Here is a 13836-nt window from a genome sequence, read left to right on the forward strand (position 1 = left end):
ACCAATGTCTCTCTCTCTCTCTGTTGCCTCTCTGCCCCCCTCTCTCTCTCTCTCTCTCTCTCTCTGTCACCTGTCTGCCCCCCCCCATCTCTCCCTCTCTCTTCCCTTATTTCTTTCCTCTCCCTCTCTCTCTTTTCGCAACACCGACTCATTCTCTCACTCCGCTGTATGATCTATTGCTCCCTGCCCCTGGCTCTCCCCCTCACCCCCATCTTAATATGATGTAAAAAGCTAATCGCATGCAAATGTCTGTTGTCCCGGTAACCAGACCCGAAAAATCCCTTTGATGTTGCACCCGGCTCATTCTCTCCACGTTCTCTTTGTTCAACTAGAGTCTCTCTCTGCTTTGTCAACATCCCCCCTTTACCTCTCTCTCTCTCACTTTCTCTCTCTCTCTTTCCCTCTCTCTGCCTCTCTTTCACTGCTGCTCTGTCTCTCTTTGCCCTCTCAGTTCTCTCGCTGTCTGCCCTACTCTCTCCCTCTGCCACATTCTCAAATACGATCTCTCTGTCTCTTGCCCCATTCCCCTTGCAAAAATAAAAACTTCTCTAATTCTCTCTACTTTTTTTCTCTCCCTGTCTGGCTATACTGCAATACCACCCTGGTTCTTTGTGTCTCTGCCTATTCGCTCTTTTTCTATAAGCCCCCTCTCTATTCCTCCGTCTCCTTCATTCTTTCTTCTCCCTCCATGCACATCGTCTCGTGCACGTCGTCTCCCCTCTCTGTGCCTCTCTGTCTGCCTGTCTTCTTTCCCTCTTCTCCTGTCCTCTCTCGCTCCCCCCTTTCTCTCAGAGGGTCAGCCCCTTCCTGTTTCACTCCTCTCTCTCTCCCCACCTCCCCACTTTTCATCCCTCATTCCTCTCACTCACTCACTCACTCCTTTCTTCTTTCTCTGTGGAGTATTTGACCCTCTCCGCATAGTCACCTAGTCATCCAAGGTTCTGTTGGTGGTTTGCTGGAGATGATCTGCTGCTGATCTAGGGGAACACAGTTTCAGTACACACACATTATTAGTGAATTTCTGTGCAATGATCAATGTGCAGATACACAAACTGGAAAACCCCGTCAGTAAGTATTGCTACTAGCAGTAAGTGTTATGTAACAATGTGCTACACGGTCTGCAACTACACTGTACCTGACTATTCTACCACTATGTAAATACATTGGTTTAAGTCACTTGGAATGCAAAGTGGGACCCACATGGCAACATCCTCTGTATCCAAAGCGATACCACGAACAGGTTATCGAGTTTCAATGGCTTCCGTCCAGTTTTATTTCAATAAGAAAGGTACACATGATCTAAGTACAATTGAAGTACAATTGAAGTACAATTGAAGTATAACGCGTATCAAGTACATTGTAACCGTATAGCATGCAGACATTCAACAAAAACAGAACAAGCATTTATTTCGAAACTGTAAACATCAGTATATTTTTGGCATAAACTGCATAGGTAAGATGACACTTAAAAAAACACTTGAACAAAAACCCCGTTGTATTTACATGTAAAACTACGAATCATGTCAAAGCGTAATAAAAAGACGCTTCGAATATGAAAATCTACAGCTAGATGGTTAAAAAGGTGTTCATTATTCTGAAGACATATTATAAGACTTCTCTCCTGGTGAAAACAATAGCTCCCAATATAATGCAATATATTCTGCAGCACCAAGCTAGTACTGTTGTATGAGTACTGCATACCTCCTAATCAGACAAATTAGATATTGATTCAATGGGTTCAATATCCATTTGCACTTTTTTAATTTGGATATGGAGTTGCTATGACACCCATGAAATCTGATGAGAGAGACAAGGGTTGCTGCCATCTGTGTATATTAGGCAGACTAACCTACCTACATAGCTGGCATACAGGCTATCTGTTAGTGCCCTTTATATCATACAATAACACAATTTAAATTCAGTTTGCTCCCAAAATTGACTAGCTTAGAAACACAACTTTTATACTTAATAATACTTATATTTGTAGTTGTAAATTAACTCAACCCTTGTGTATATGATTGTATGTTACAGTATTGCATTGTATTCTATTAGGGCTGCAGGTTCCTAGCGGTAAGGGTGATGGGCCAGTAACTGAAAGGTTGGTTAGTTTGAATCCCCGAGCCGACAAGGTGAAAAATATGACAATGTGCCCTTGAGCAAGGCACTTAACCCTACTTGCCCCAGGGTCGCTGTTGATAGTGGCCAACCCCGGCTGTGAACCCACTCTCTGAGGTGTCAGGGAGAGTTGGGATATGCAAAAAAAATGTCATTTCCAAATCACACATGCACATTATTACACACTTGGGCATGTGTTAATTAGGACAAATATAAGCACCTCATCAAATGATGTATCATTGTCACTGTATTATATTACAGTTGGAGGCGTAAGCTAATAGTGCATACTGCATTCAAAAATAAAGAATCTTTCAATTCACAACAAGATAATACGGCAGGTATAACAGACATCTCCATTTCATGGAACACTTTCCTTCATTTTGAATAACGTATATATAAAGTTATAAGCACATGACTCAGACATAAACAAATGACTCATTTGACACACTCGACCCAACCGACGTCATATTTGCTAGCAAATCAAACATTTGTACACTTGGTGCTTGCAACATTATGGCTTATAATGAAAAAGAGGAATCACAAAATCATTCAATCAAATAGTCATTGAAAAGACCAATGGAGAATACGACATCGAGTCCCATAGCTACTGTATCTTTAGACAGAGCAGTGCTATAAGGCACCAAAACAAGTTATACGGTTACCATAAGCCTTACGCCTGAATAAGACATGATACCACCTTTCCTTAAACCATCAACAATAACAATTGGACACACTGTAACCATTTGGCCCAGATTCCCGCTTGCTTTACATCCTCACGAACAAACCACCTCAAAATACAGACGTTGGTCGTCTCTCTTTAACAGCTTATTTGGTTCTGAGTGCTGAGATTAATAGTTCGGTTATAATAAGATGTTGACATTTTTCATTTCCATGTTAATGTTTATTCTACTCTTTACTTCCAGGCAAAGACCTACTGAGAGTAGGGCGCCATGCCTGTCGTTGGTTGATATCTGCCCACTGGTTGGTCTATAGCTACTGTACTAAGCTGTAAGATGGCCACAGTGTCGGAACAGTACTCTACTGTCTATAGCACAATAAGACTCTCTGCAGAGTGTATGCGTGTGTTCCACACTCTGCGTAATGTGTGCACCCATACATGAAGGGCCGTATGTACTAATTTGCATAGATCACAATCACACCTAGCCTATACTATACCACATATACGGCCACACAGAATCTATAATACTTCTACAGTACTAACATCCCCCCCAAAAAACATCCCTGTTTAAACAGCATTGTAAAAGGCAAAATTTTAATAATGTCCAATAAAGTCAGTATAAAGCTATATTTCCTATAATGCTCCTGTATGTTTTAGGAGATAGTGGAAGCACGAAGGCCATGGCCGCCAGTCAGTGGTTCAGGCAGAGTGGTTTGGCCTAGTGGGGAGCCGCTGAAGGAGGACAATGGCTCTACTGTGTGGCTGGAGTGTCCACGGTATCAATGACTCGGCGAGCGACTGGGTCCGGCCGATCCAACATGGCCACCGAGAGCAGGCTCTGCTGATGCCAGGTCCTGGGTTAGTTAGAGCCGTAATGTCTCTTTGTTTCCTGTATGCCCTTTCCTCTTTGGTCCTTTACTTCTTGTCCAGTTTGACCCCTCCAGTGACTTGCATAGAGATGTTGTTTTGGTCTTTATTAGGTCCAGAATCCAGTTTCTAGACAGGGAGGGAGGGAAGGGAGGAGAGTGAGCGGAGAAAGGTAGATGAAGGTTGAGGTGTTGGATATACGAACTCTAAAGGGTTAACCTGGGGGTTTGTGACACAGGTGTGTCTTCAGTCATTCAGGAGAAAAATGGGTCAAAGCATTTGACTGATTTCGACGTTTAAAAGGAGAGAGAGATTGTGGGTTGACGGGGCAGACAAGGAAAGGGAGAGAAAGAGAGAGATGGAGGAAACGGAGAGAGATTACAGTACGTGTGCAAGATAAGATCACTCACGTTTGTTTGCTGAGATGGAAATTACACCGCAGTGGAAGGAGACTGGTTCTGTGGAGACAAACATCTCATTTGAAGCACAGTGTGAATGTGTGTCTGTGTGTGTGTGTGTATTTGATTGTTCATTTGTGCATGTGTGTGTGTGTGTACGTGTGTGTGCGTGTCTATGTCTGCGTGAGTGTGTCTGTGAAACCCACCTGTGTTTGTCCCCTCCCAGAGGCTGGGGACCCCCCTTCCTTCTGACTGCCAACAGAGGAAGAGTCTGAACAGCTACTGTGGACTACAGAGAGAGAGAGAGACAGACAGAGAGAGAGAGAGAGAGAGAGAGAAAGAGAGATATGAGAGAGGGGGAAAGGAGTGAGAGAAAAAGAGAGTGAAGGTCAGTCGCCTGCCAATAAAGCTTTTGTAATGAAATTAAAATTGCAACACCGCAGATACAGAGCATGATTCCATTATACCATTATTCACAGGGAGACATCTGGTGGACAGCATATGTATTACACACAGGGTGTTTATAATATTTTTTGTGGTTTCTGACAGTGTGTGTGTGCGCGCACACCTCTGTCATTCAGATTGTAGATAGAGTCGAGTTCAGATGTTACCGGTGCTCCTGTGGCGTCTAGCAGTATCTTACTAGACACACCGATACACATTGTCTCTTTCAAACACAACTCTGAGAAAGAAAGAGAGAAAGAGAACGAGACAGAGAGAAAGAGAGAGAGACCGAGAGAGAGACACCGAGGGGGACATAGAAAGAGAGAGACAGAGACAGAGATAAAGAGAGATAGAGAGACATAGACAGAGAGAGAGAGAGAATTCCATTACATGTTCAATTCATAATGCAATATCTTACACTAGTGAATTTGAACGGTGGCCCCGACCAGGACTCAAACCCAAGTCCGGCGACCATCAACCCAACACCTTATCCGAACCTTTTGACAAGGTCACTAGGTGAATGGGGTTAAGGTCGCTACAATAGTTTGGAACTTGTGTTGTATATGGCTGGGGTGAGAGGTGAGAGTTCAGAGCACAGGACTAAAATCTTATTTGAGTTCTGTGGGTCAGAGTAAAATGTCAGGGATCATACTGTACCTGTGTTGTGTATAGCGTGAGTCCAGAGGAGCTGAGCGATGTCGTGTGTCCAGGCTGCCCTCCCCTCTCCACTCTGACACTGCAGGGTCAGGCAGTCCCGGATACGAGGGGCCTGACGCACCCACACCTCGAACCTCACCCCTTCCTCACCGACACTCTGGGTCAGACCCATCTCACCCGTCTGACAGAGAGGGAGGGGGAGAAAGAGAGATGTGGAGAGAATAGAGGTCAGAACCGTACACATAGTGGATTCATGTTGTATTGCACCTTCGTCTCATACCACCTCTGTTTTGGACATTTTGGGCCCAATTTTGATTGAGGCCATATGTGTGAGTTTGCAGGCATGCCCGCGTGCGTATGCGTGGTTGCGCATGCTGGTGTGTGCGTATTTACGCGCGTCTGTGTGTGCACCCGTGTATGAGTGTGCGCGTGTCCGTTACCTTGATGCTGTGTTTGAAGCTGTAGGCGGTGCGTCCTGGGCCGGGACTCTTCTGCTTGGTGAAGATGATGAGGTGCTGATAGAGGAACACACTCCTCACCCCTGTCTTCTTCCTCCTGGTCCCCCCACACACCAACAGCTCCCCCTGACGCACCAGCTCTCCGCGCTCCGCCACTGGGACCTAACACATACACACACACACACACAGTTTACCGCCCACCAAACCGCGTCGTGTTGTTCAAGAGAAGCTTTTGAAACGAGCTATTTTTAACCATCCAAGTGATGTGAGGTTCATGTAACCCGAGCTATGCGTCAAACATAACTCCTCTACCACTCTCTGTTCTGTTATTTAGCTAACTTTCAGAGAGCTCTTTGTGTGTGTGTGTGTGTGTGTCATGTGTTTTTGCCTGTGTGTGTTTGTGGGTGTGTTCTAGTAGCTATGTGGGAGGGTTTAACCTAGCTATATAATCCACTCTGTAGGCGACTCAGCAAAACATTATGTCATCAGTCAGACTGACAGTGAGTGTGTGTGTGTGTATGTGTGTGTTTGCGTGCGTGTCTGTTTCTCTCTCGCTCCCTGTGTGTGTGTGCATGTTTATTTATTTTATTTATTTCACCTTTATTTAACCAGGTAGGCTAGTTGAGAACAAGTTCTCATTTGCAACTGCGACCTGCGACGATGTATGTTTGTGTCGTGTATGAGTATGTGTGTATGAGTATGTGTGTCACCATGGTGATTGATAGAACTGTGTCATAGAAGCAACAGAACTACAGGACAGGAAGCAGAAAACAGGAGTAGGATTGGCTTATAAAAATAGGATGAAACAAGTTGCATCTAGGTGCTGATCTACGGTCAGTTTTGGCTTAACCCCCCCCAAATGGCTATGGTTAGAGCTGACGTAGGGAAAGCTGATTCTAGATCTGTGGTTATGGACAAATTGAGTTATTCAAGTGAATGTGATGTGATGCTTATTGAACTGTTTGTCCCGACGAAGTCCCAAATTGCATTATATTCCCTTCACTACTGTTGACCAGAGCCCCATGGGCCCTGATTAAAAGAAGTGCACCATGGGCTCTGGTCAAAAGGGTGCCATTTAGGACGCGTTCCCAATTTAAGGTTGAAACCTTGTCCAACACTTTGGGATCATTATACCAGTATGGGGGTTTATCTATTCTAAATTGGCTTCCTCCCAGAGTTGAGAATTTAGTTTTAAGTCTGGCTTTCTCACCGGACACCCGACGATTAGGTCGCTGGCCCGGAGGTCCTCGCCGTGACGCTGGACGTGTCTGAGGACGGAGAGGGAGGAGTCGGAGGCAGGGTTTAGCCCTCCAAGCTCTTCCAAGGCATCGCAGTACTGTTCCAGTCTCAGTGTAGGGGCCTGGAGACAATGGGGGAACGACAGGGGGGAGAGAGGAGGGGTGGCCGGGAGTCTGAGCTGGGGAGGGAAGAGGGTGGGAAGGGGGGAGAGAAAGGAGAGGACTTCAGCATCATTGCCATCTACAGTATGGTCGACATCATCATCATCATCATTGTTATTACCTTCATCATTTTCATGACACAGTACTTAGAAATATTTTATCTTCTACTGTCACCCGGTGGCCGTTTTAAAAACTGCACCTCCAGCATTTGACACAGCTCCAAACTACAGTAAATATTCAACCCTCAGATCTCTACTAAAACCCATCTATGTGATGTTCTTCTTTTCATGTTTTCTCAGTCTAAAGCTGTGATCAGATTATGCCCTGTGTGTGTATCAGACTGTGTTTATTGTTGTATGTTGAAAGCCTGTTGATTGGTTTTAGTGTAATCCAACCTTAATTATAGAGTTATTTGAGTATACTTTACACTTATAATTGGCTTCCGTGTATACAATGCTGTTTTAATTGTCCATACTATATAATGCTGTTGTTGTAATGGGCTTAAGCTAGTGAATGTGACGCTGTTCCGTGGTGGCTGGTGGAACTTTAAATCGGAGGATGGGCTTGAATGGAACAGTATCAAACATTCCACTCATTCCATCCAAGTCATTACTATGAGATGTTCTCTCCACACCAGCCTCCACTGACTCTGTTTTCAATAAAAAAATGTTTGCTACGAGACAGTCTCTTACCTTGAAGAAGTCCGCAGCTTGAGTAACCAACGGGGAGTCCAATTCTGGTTTAATCCTGATGTAGTGAGAGTACTGGAGAAACTCCTCTCTCTATTTGTGTGTGAGAGAGGGGTTTGGTATGGAGAGAGAGAGAAAGTAAAGTACTTCATTTTTATATATATATTAAAAAGAAATCTACTTCTACAGTACCCTTGATGGCCCTGCCCATGCTAAAACAGCCCTCTCTCCAACTGATCGACCCACTCACGTATTTACTGAAGAGGTCCTGTTGCAGCAGACTCTGCAGTAGAGCTCCCTCCATGGCTGGGAGGAGGTTCTGTGAGTGGAAGGAGCTGAGGTTGGCCCATTTGGGGAACAGGAGATCTGCTTTCCCCCTGAGGGAGGAGGGGGTGTCTGGACCCTCCAGGAGGGGCAAGTAGGTCTCTTCCACCCCCTTTAATACAGCCACGTACTGCCTCTCTGAACTCAGCATCCTGCACCACAATAGGTACAGTTTACTGTACGGAGAAAGGAGGGAGAGTGAGAGGGAATGAAGAGACAGAAGAAAGGGGTAGGGAGAACCAGAAAGAGAGAGGGAGGAAGTAAGAGAGAAAGTTAGAGAGGGAAGAGGTAAGTCAGAAAGGAGGGTAAGAGGAAGAAAGCTGCATTTCCCTCTCTCTCTCTCTCTCTCTCTCTCACACACACACACACACACACACACACACACACACACACACACACACACACACACACACACACACACACACACACACACACACACACACACCATACCTCTGTGCAGTGGTGGTGCCCTGCCTCTCCCCTCCCGTCTCCCTCTCCGCTCGGCTCAGCAGCACGTGTTGTCTTGGCGTCCCGGTGTAGTCCACCACTTCCTTGCTGCTCACCTCTACACCTCTGATGAGCACCCCTGATCCCCCCTGCACCCCTCCTATTCCTCCCCCAATCCCTCCTCCTCCTCCTCCCTCTCTCCATCCGGGGACGGCAGCTGCCATCCCAGCGGCGATAACAGGGTCTGTGAGGGCCCGGCGCCCCAGCCAGGTGAGGGGGGAGTTACGGCTGGCTGCACCCACAGGAGGCTCTACAGGCCTGGCGGTGGCAGGGCCCCGACGGGGGGCCAGCAGAGCCTGGAGGTCGAAGCTGGGGTGACGCTTCCTGGGGGGTTTGGGGGGCAAAGGGGCTTCTGTGGGCTGGGGGAAGAGAGGAGAGAGAGAGAGAGAGAGAGAGAGAGAGAGAGAGAGAGAGAGAGAGAGAGAGGGGAGAGGAGAGGAAGATGGAGAGGGAGGTGATGGATCTAGGATCGTACAATGTAAGAGAAGAGGCACAATAAAGGCGAACGGCTAAAAGCAGCGGGTGGCCTCTGACCAGAATTTTGGCCGTCATTTTCTGTTTCCTGACGATTCTACATGCTGAATCGCCACCCAGCAGGTGATCGCTAACACACTGGAGATGTTATGCAATCCATTATAATCTAAAACACACATAAATACATGCAGTATTTACATCCACCACACACACACACACACACACACACACACACACACACACACACACACACACACACACACACACACACACACACACACACACACACACACACAAACACTTACGCTCTTTTTTGCCGAATGCAACAGATTCTGCAGAAATTTCCCTCCTCCCACTCCTCCTCCACCTCCTCCCGTTCCCTCCTTCTTATTCCCTTTCTCCTCTCCTATCTTCAGCGTGGAGCAGGTCTGTGGGCGAAACAGTGAAGCCAGGGACCCCCAGGACTGGAGGCCTCCCTCCCCTCCCCCGGCCCCGACACCCCAGTCTCCCTCTCCCTCGGGCCCCATCAGGTCCCACAGACTGGAGGCGGAGGGGGTCTTGGGCCGGGCCTGGCCCTGGTTCTGCCCTCGCTCTGCCTGCTGCAGCAGCCTGGGTTTGACCTGAGGAACAGTAGCAGAAACAGTGGGCTTTGTTACATTTGTACATTGTTACAATACTGTATATATATATAATATGACATTTGTAATGTCTTTATTGTTTTGAAACTTCTGTATGTGTAATGTTTACTGTTCATTTTTATTGTTTATTTCACTTTTGTATATTATCTACCTCACTTAGTTTGTCAATGCTAACACATGTTTTCCATGCCAATAAAGCCCCTTGAATTGAATTGAGATACTGTAGACAGACAGACAGACAGACAGACAGACAGACAGACAGACAGACAGACAGACAGACAGACAGACAGACAGACAGACAGACAGACAGACAGACAGACAGACAGACAGACAGACAGACAGACAGACAGACAGACAGACAGACAGACACTGTAGATACTGTAGATAGATTTATACTGTAGATAGATAGATAGATAGATAGATAGATAGATAGATAGATAGATAGATAGATAGATAGATAGATAGATAGATAGATAGATAGAGTGACTGAATGACTGACCTGGGCCACAGTGCGTTGGTATCTCTCAAGGGTCTGAGACCACAGGTCCAGGAGAGCTCCACCACCCAGCTCCAAGGCTAAGGCACGGGCGTCCTGAAAACGAGATGGCGGAATGGGAGGGAGGGAGGAGAGGGGGGTGGAGGGGGAGGGTGAGGTGGAGGAGATGACGTCGCACCACTGGTTGGCCTGGAGGGGTGTAGAGAGGTAGAGAAAGGTTGGGAGAGGAGAGAGGGGAAGGGTATAAAAAAAGAAATAAGGGTTAGTTGACAGTGTCATAACTGTGTTTGTTGCTGTTACTGTATACTTGTTTGAATTGTGGGTATTTCAGTGTGTGTGTGTGTGTGTGTGTGTGTGTGTGTGTGTGTCATGTGTGCTGTGACAGAGCGTGTCATGCTTGTGTCTGTGTCTACACTATGTGTCATGTACGTGTGTGTACTGTATATGTATGTACATGTCACAGGAGGTTGGTAGCACCTTAATTGGGGAGGACACGCTCATGGTAATGACTGGAGCGGAATCAGTGGAATGGTATCAAATACATCAAACACATGGTTTCCAGGTGTTTGATGCCATTCCATTTGCTCCGTTCTGTATTATGTGTGTTTAACCCGGTTAGTGTGGACAGTTGTCTCTGTGTGATTACCTGGGTCAGTGTGGACAGTAGTCTCTGTGTGATTACCTGGGTCAGTGTGGACAGTAGTCTGTCTGTCTCCCTTGGTCAGTGTGGACCGTAGTCTGTGTGTTTAGCCCGGTTAGTGTGGACAGTAGTCTCTGTGTGATTACCTGGGTCAGTGTGGACAGTAGTCTCTGTGTGATTACCTGGGTCAGTGTGGACAGTAGTCTGTCTGTCTCCCTTGGTCAGTGTGGACCGTAGTCTGTGTGTTTATCCCAGTCAGTGTGGACAGTAGTCTCTGTGTGTCTCCCTTGGTCAGTGTGGACAGTAGTCTGTGTGTGTTTACCTCGGCCAGTGTGGACCGTAGTCTGTGTGTTAACCCCGGTCAGTGTGGACAGTAGTCTCTGTGTGTCTCCCTTGGTCAGTGTGGACAGTAGTCTGTGTGTGTTTACCTCGGTCAGTGTGGACAGTAGTCTCTGTGTGTTGTCCAGTGTTGTCCAGCAGTCAGACAGACAGTGAGACATGTCTCTGAGTCTCTCTCTGACCGGGGGTACCCTGACCTGCACCTCTATCAGTCCCCCCCAGTCCAGCTCAGACCAGCTCTCCAGATCTCCAAGGACCGCCAGGGTCTCAGTGTGCAGCTCCTATGCACACCCACACACACGCACCCACACGCACGCACACACACACACACACACACACACACACACACACACACACACACACACACACACACACACACACACACACACACACACACACACACACACACACACACACACACACACACACACACACACACACACACACACACAATATACAGATGAGGAACATATACAGTATATTATACAGAAACACGTGCACATGCACACAAACTCACACATGGCACACACACGCACACACTCACGTTGGCCGACTCCCTGAAAGTCTTGAACTTCTGCTGTTTGAGGGAGAGCCTGCTGAGAGAGATGGGAGGCTCCCTGTAGTCTTCCAACTGATCCTGGATCTGCTCTATCTCCCTCTCGCACTGATAGAGAGAGGTCGAGAGGGATGGGAGAGGAGGGAGGGAGGGATGGAGGGACACGGGGGTGGGAGGGTGAGTAAAAGTAGAACAGGCGACGAAATAACAGACATTTGAAATACCATTAGTATCCAATTGTAACAGTCTGTTTTCTCTAAACAACCTTTTCAAAGAGATAGCTATTTAACTGCCGCTCCACACTGTACTATTACAATGTTATAGTGTTCGTTCTGTGCTTCCCTCTCTCTCTCCTACCTTTTCCAGCTTGTCCACCATGGCAGCCAATCGTCCGAGGGCTTCCAGATCACTGCCCCTCTGATTGGACACCTGGACGAGGCGGTGGAGGGAATCATCCACGCTGTCATAGAGGTTAGAGGTCGCAGCCAGAGCAGCTCTGAAGGCGCAAAGAGTTCAAAGGTCATATAGACTATGATGATATAGGGGTGAATCCTAACTTCCACTTAAGTCGCATATTCACTTAGTCTCCCATTGACATCAATGCATGACTAAGTGAAAATGTGTAAGTTAGGATTCGCCCAAAAACAATAGATACCCATAGACTTCCAGTCATTGTGCTAACACTAGTTAGCATTGGCTTTCAAATATACCTCTAACTTTATTCATACTGGACACAGAGACATAAAAATGGCATTCAAGAGTTAATCTGACTCCGGGGAAGTAGATACAGGGCATCATTGCAAAAATCCTGAAGTATCCCTTTAATAAAAGAGATAGCAGATTGAGAAGTATTACACTAGGAAACGCTTTCAAAAAACATATCTCATACGTTATATCTATGATAGGATAATATATTTGAACTGCATTATCATTTGGATACACTGATGGGATAGGGTAGATGGGAGTACCTGCAGTCTGGGGACCGCTTTGCCAGTCCTGATGTGCCATTGGCCAGCCCTGCCAGCCAGGCCCCACCCTTGCGCTGCAGCTCAGTCAGCCGTTGGTCGACTAGGATGCTCGTCATCAGCTGTCTGTGTTTTTCCACACTTAGAGGAACAGTCTGGAAAATAATTTTTAAAAACACATAGGTTAACCTTGTGTTGTGTTGTACAGCCAGATGGTTCACACACAGAAAGTATGTTACATTTACTCAAAAGGTCTTCCATTTTTTCAAAAGCTCCTCAAGTTTACTCAACAGTTCAATTCAGTTCCTCAGTTATTACCTCTAATATTTCACCCCATAACACCTCACTGGTACCATCTTAAACAACATAGATGTGGTGATACAGTAATACATGTATCCTACCTTGATACAGTCTGGTAGTGGTGCTGTGTCCATAGACTGCAGTGCATCCTCCAACAGAGAGAGTGCGCTCTCACAACACTCAGTTAGACTCTCCACACTCTAACAGCAGAAACGGGACAGGAGTAACGTAGTATAGTTTAGTCTATAGTTTAAACTGCACCCTATTCCCTACATAGTGCACTACTATGGACCGGAGCACTACTTTTGACAAGGACCCATCGAGTTCTGGTCCATAGTAGTGCACTACATAGGGAATATGGTGCCATTTGGGACACAGATATATTAGCTTATATTGCACATGACATAGAAGGGCTTGATGGTGAAAACGTGACCATTGATACTGCTGATTTCATAACTTTAAAGCTGCAATATGTAACTTTTTGGGCGACCCGACAAAATCACATAGAAATGTGAGTTATAAATCTGCCATTGCCATTGAAAGCAGGTCTAAGAAGCGGTAGATCTGTTCTATGTGTGCTATTTTTATGCTTCCCGTTTTATGCATCTTTTACGTTCGCTTTTGTACACCAGCTTCAAACAACTGACAAAACAATATTTTGGGTTATTGAAAATACATTTCACAGAGGTTTAGATGGTACAATAATTCTCTACACTAAACATTGATTGTTTTGCCACTTAAACTGAAATAGGCGAACTATTCGAAATTATAGCAACCAGGAAATGGCGGAGCCATTTCTGCACATTGCACCTTTAATATCCACAGGACAGAAATCTTAAGCATTTAAAGAAATGACATTGTTTGTGAGTTAACTTTTTCATTCAAGTCAA

At 46.1% G+C, this 13836-nt stretch overlaps 2 protein-coding genes across 3 annotated transcripts in view; both read right to left on the reverse strand.

The window, feature by feature from the left end:
* Positions 1-1244: 1244 nt before the first annotated feature.
* LOC116375282 (rho guanine nucleotide exchange factor 40) lies at positions 1245-10454 on the reverse strand. 2 transcript variants are annotated; one of them, XM_031832156.1, is made up of 12 exons: positions 10150-10454; positions 9318-9632; positions 8482-8897; positions 7958-8183; positions 7711-7800; positions 6829-7035; positions 5601-5780; positions 5161-5341; positions 4628-4741; positions 4266-4348; positions 4072-4119; positions 1245-3790 (listed from the first exon to the last, which is right to left on the reverse strand). In XM_031832156.1, exons 1-11 carry the CDS (start codon positions 10423-10425, stop codon positions 4093-4095), a joined length of 2115 nt encoding a protein of 704 aa, XP_031688016.1. In that variant the 5' UTR covers positions 10426-10454; the 3' UTR covers positions 1245-3790; positions 4072-4092. The 2 variants fall into 2 exon arrangements, with proteins under 2 accessions (XP_031688016.1, XP_031688015.1); XM_031832155.1 differs by having other exon boundaries at positions 7958-8207.
* A 228-nt stretch (positions 10455-10682) lies between these two features.
* LOC109896354 (uncharacterized) overlaps positions 10683-13836 on the reverse strand; it is a 32302-nt gene continuing 29148 nt past the window's right edge. Inside the window, exons 12-16 of the mRNA XM_031832157.1 lie at positions 13048-13146; positions 12650-12801; positions 12039-12177; positions 11670-11789; positions 10683-11406 (exon numbers count right to left, since the gene is read on the reverse strand). Of these exons, the coding sequence (XP_031688017.1) occupies positions 11008-11406; positions 11670-11789; positions 12039-12177; positions 12650-12801; positions 13048-13146 (909 nt within the window). The 3' untranslated portion in view covers positions 10683-11007. The remainder of the gene's footprint in view (positions 11407-11669; positions 11790-12038; positions 12178-12649; positions 12802-13047; positions 13147-13836) is intronic.

This window comes from Oncorhynchus kisutch, linkage group LG9 (assembly GCF_002021735.2).
Source record: "Oncorhynchus kisutch isolate 150728-3 linkage group LG9, Okis_V2, whole genome shotgun sequence".
NCBI lineage: Eukaryota > Metazoa > Chordata > Actinopteri > Salmoniformes > Salmonidae > Oncorhynchus > Oncorhynchus kisutch.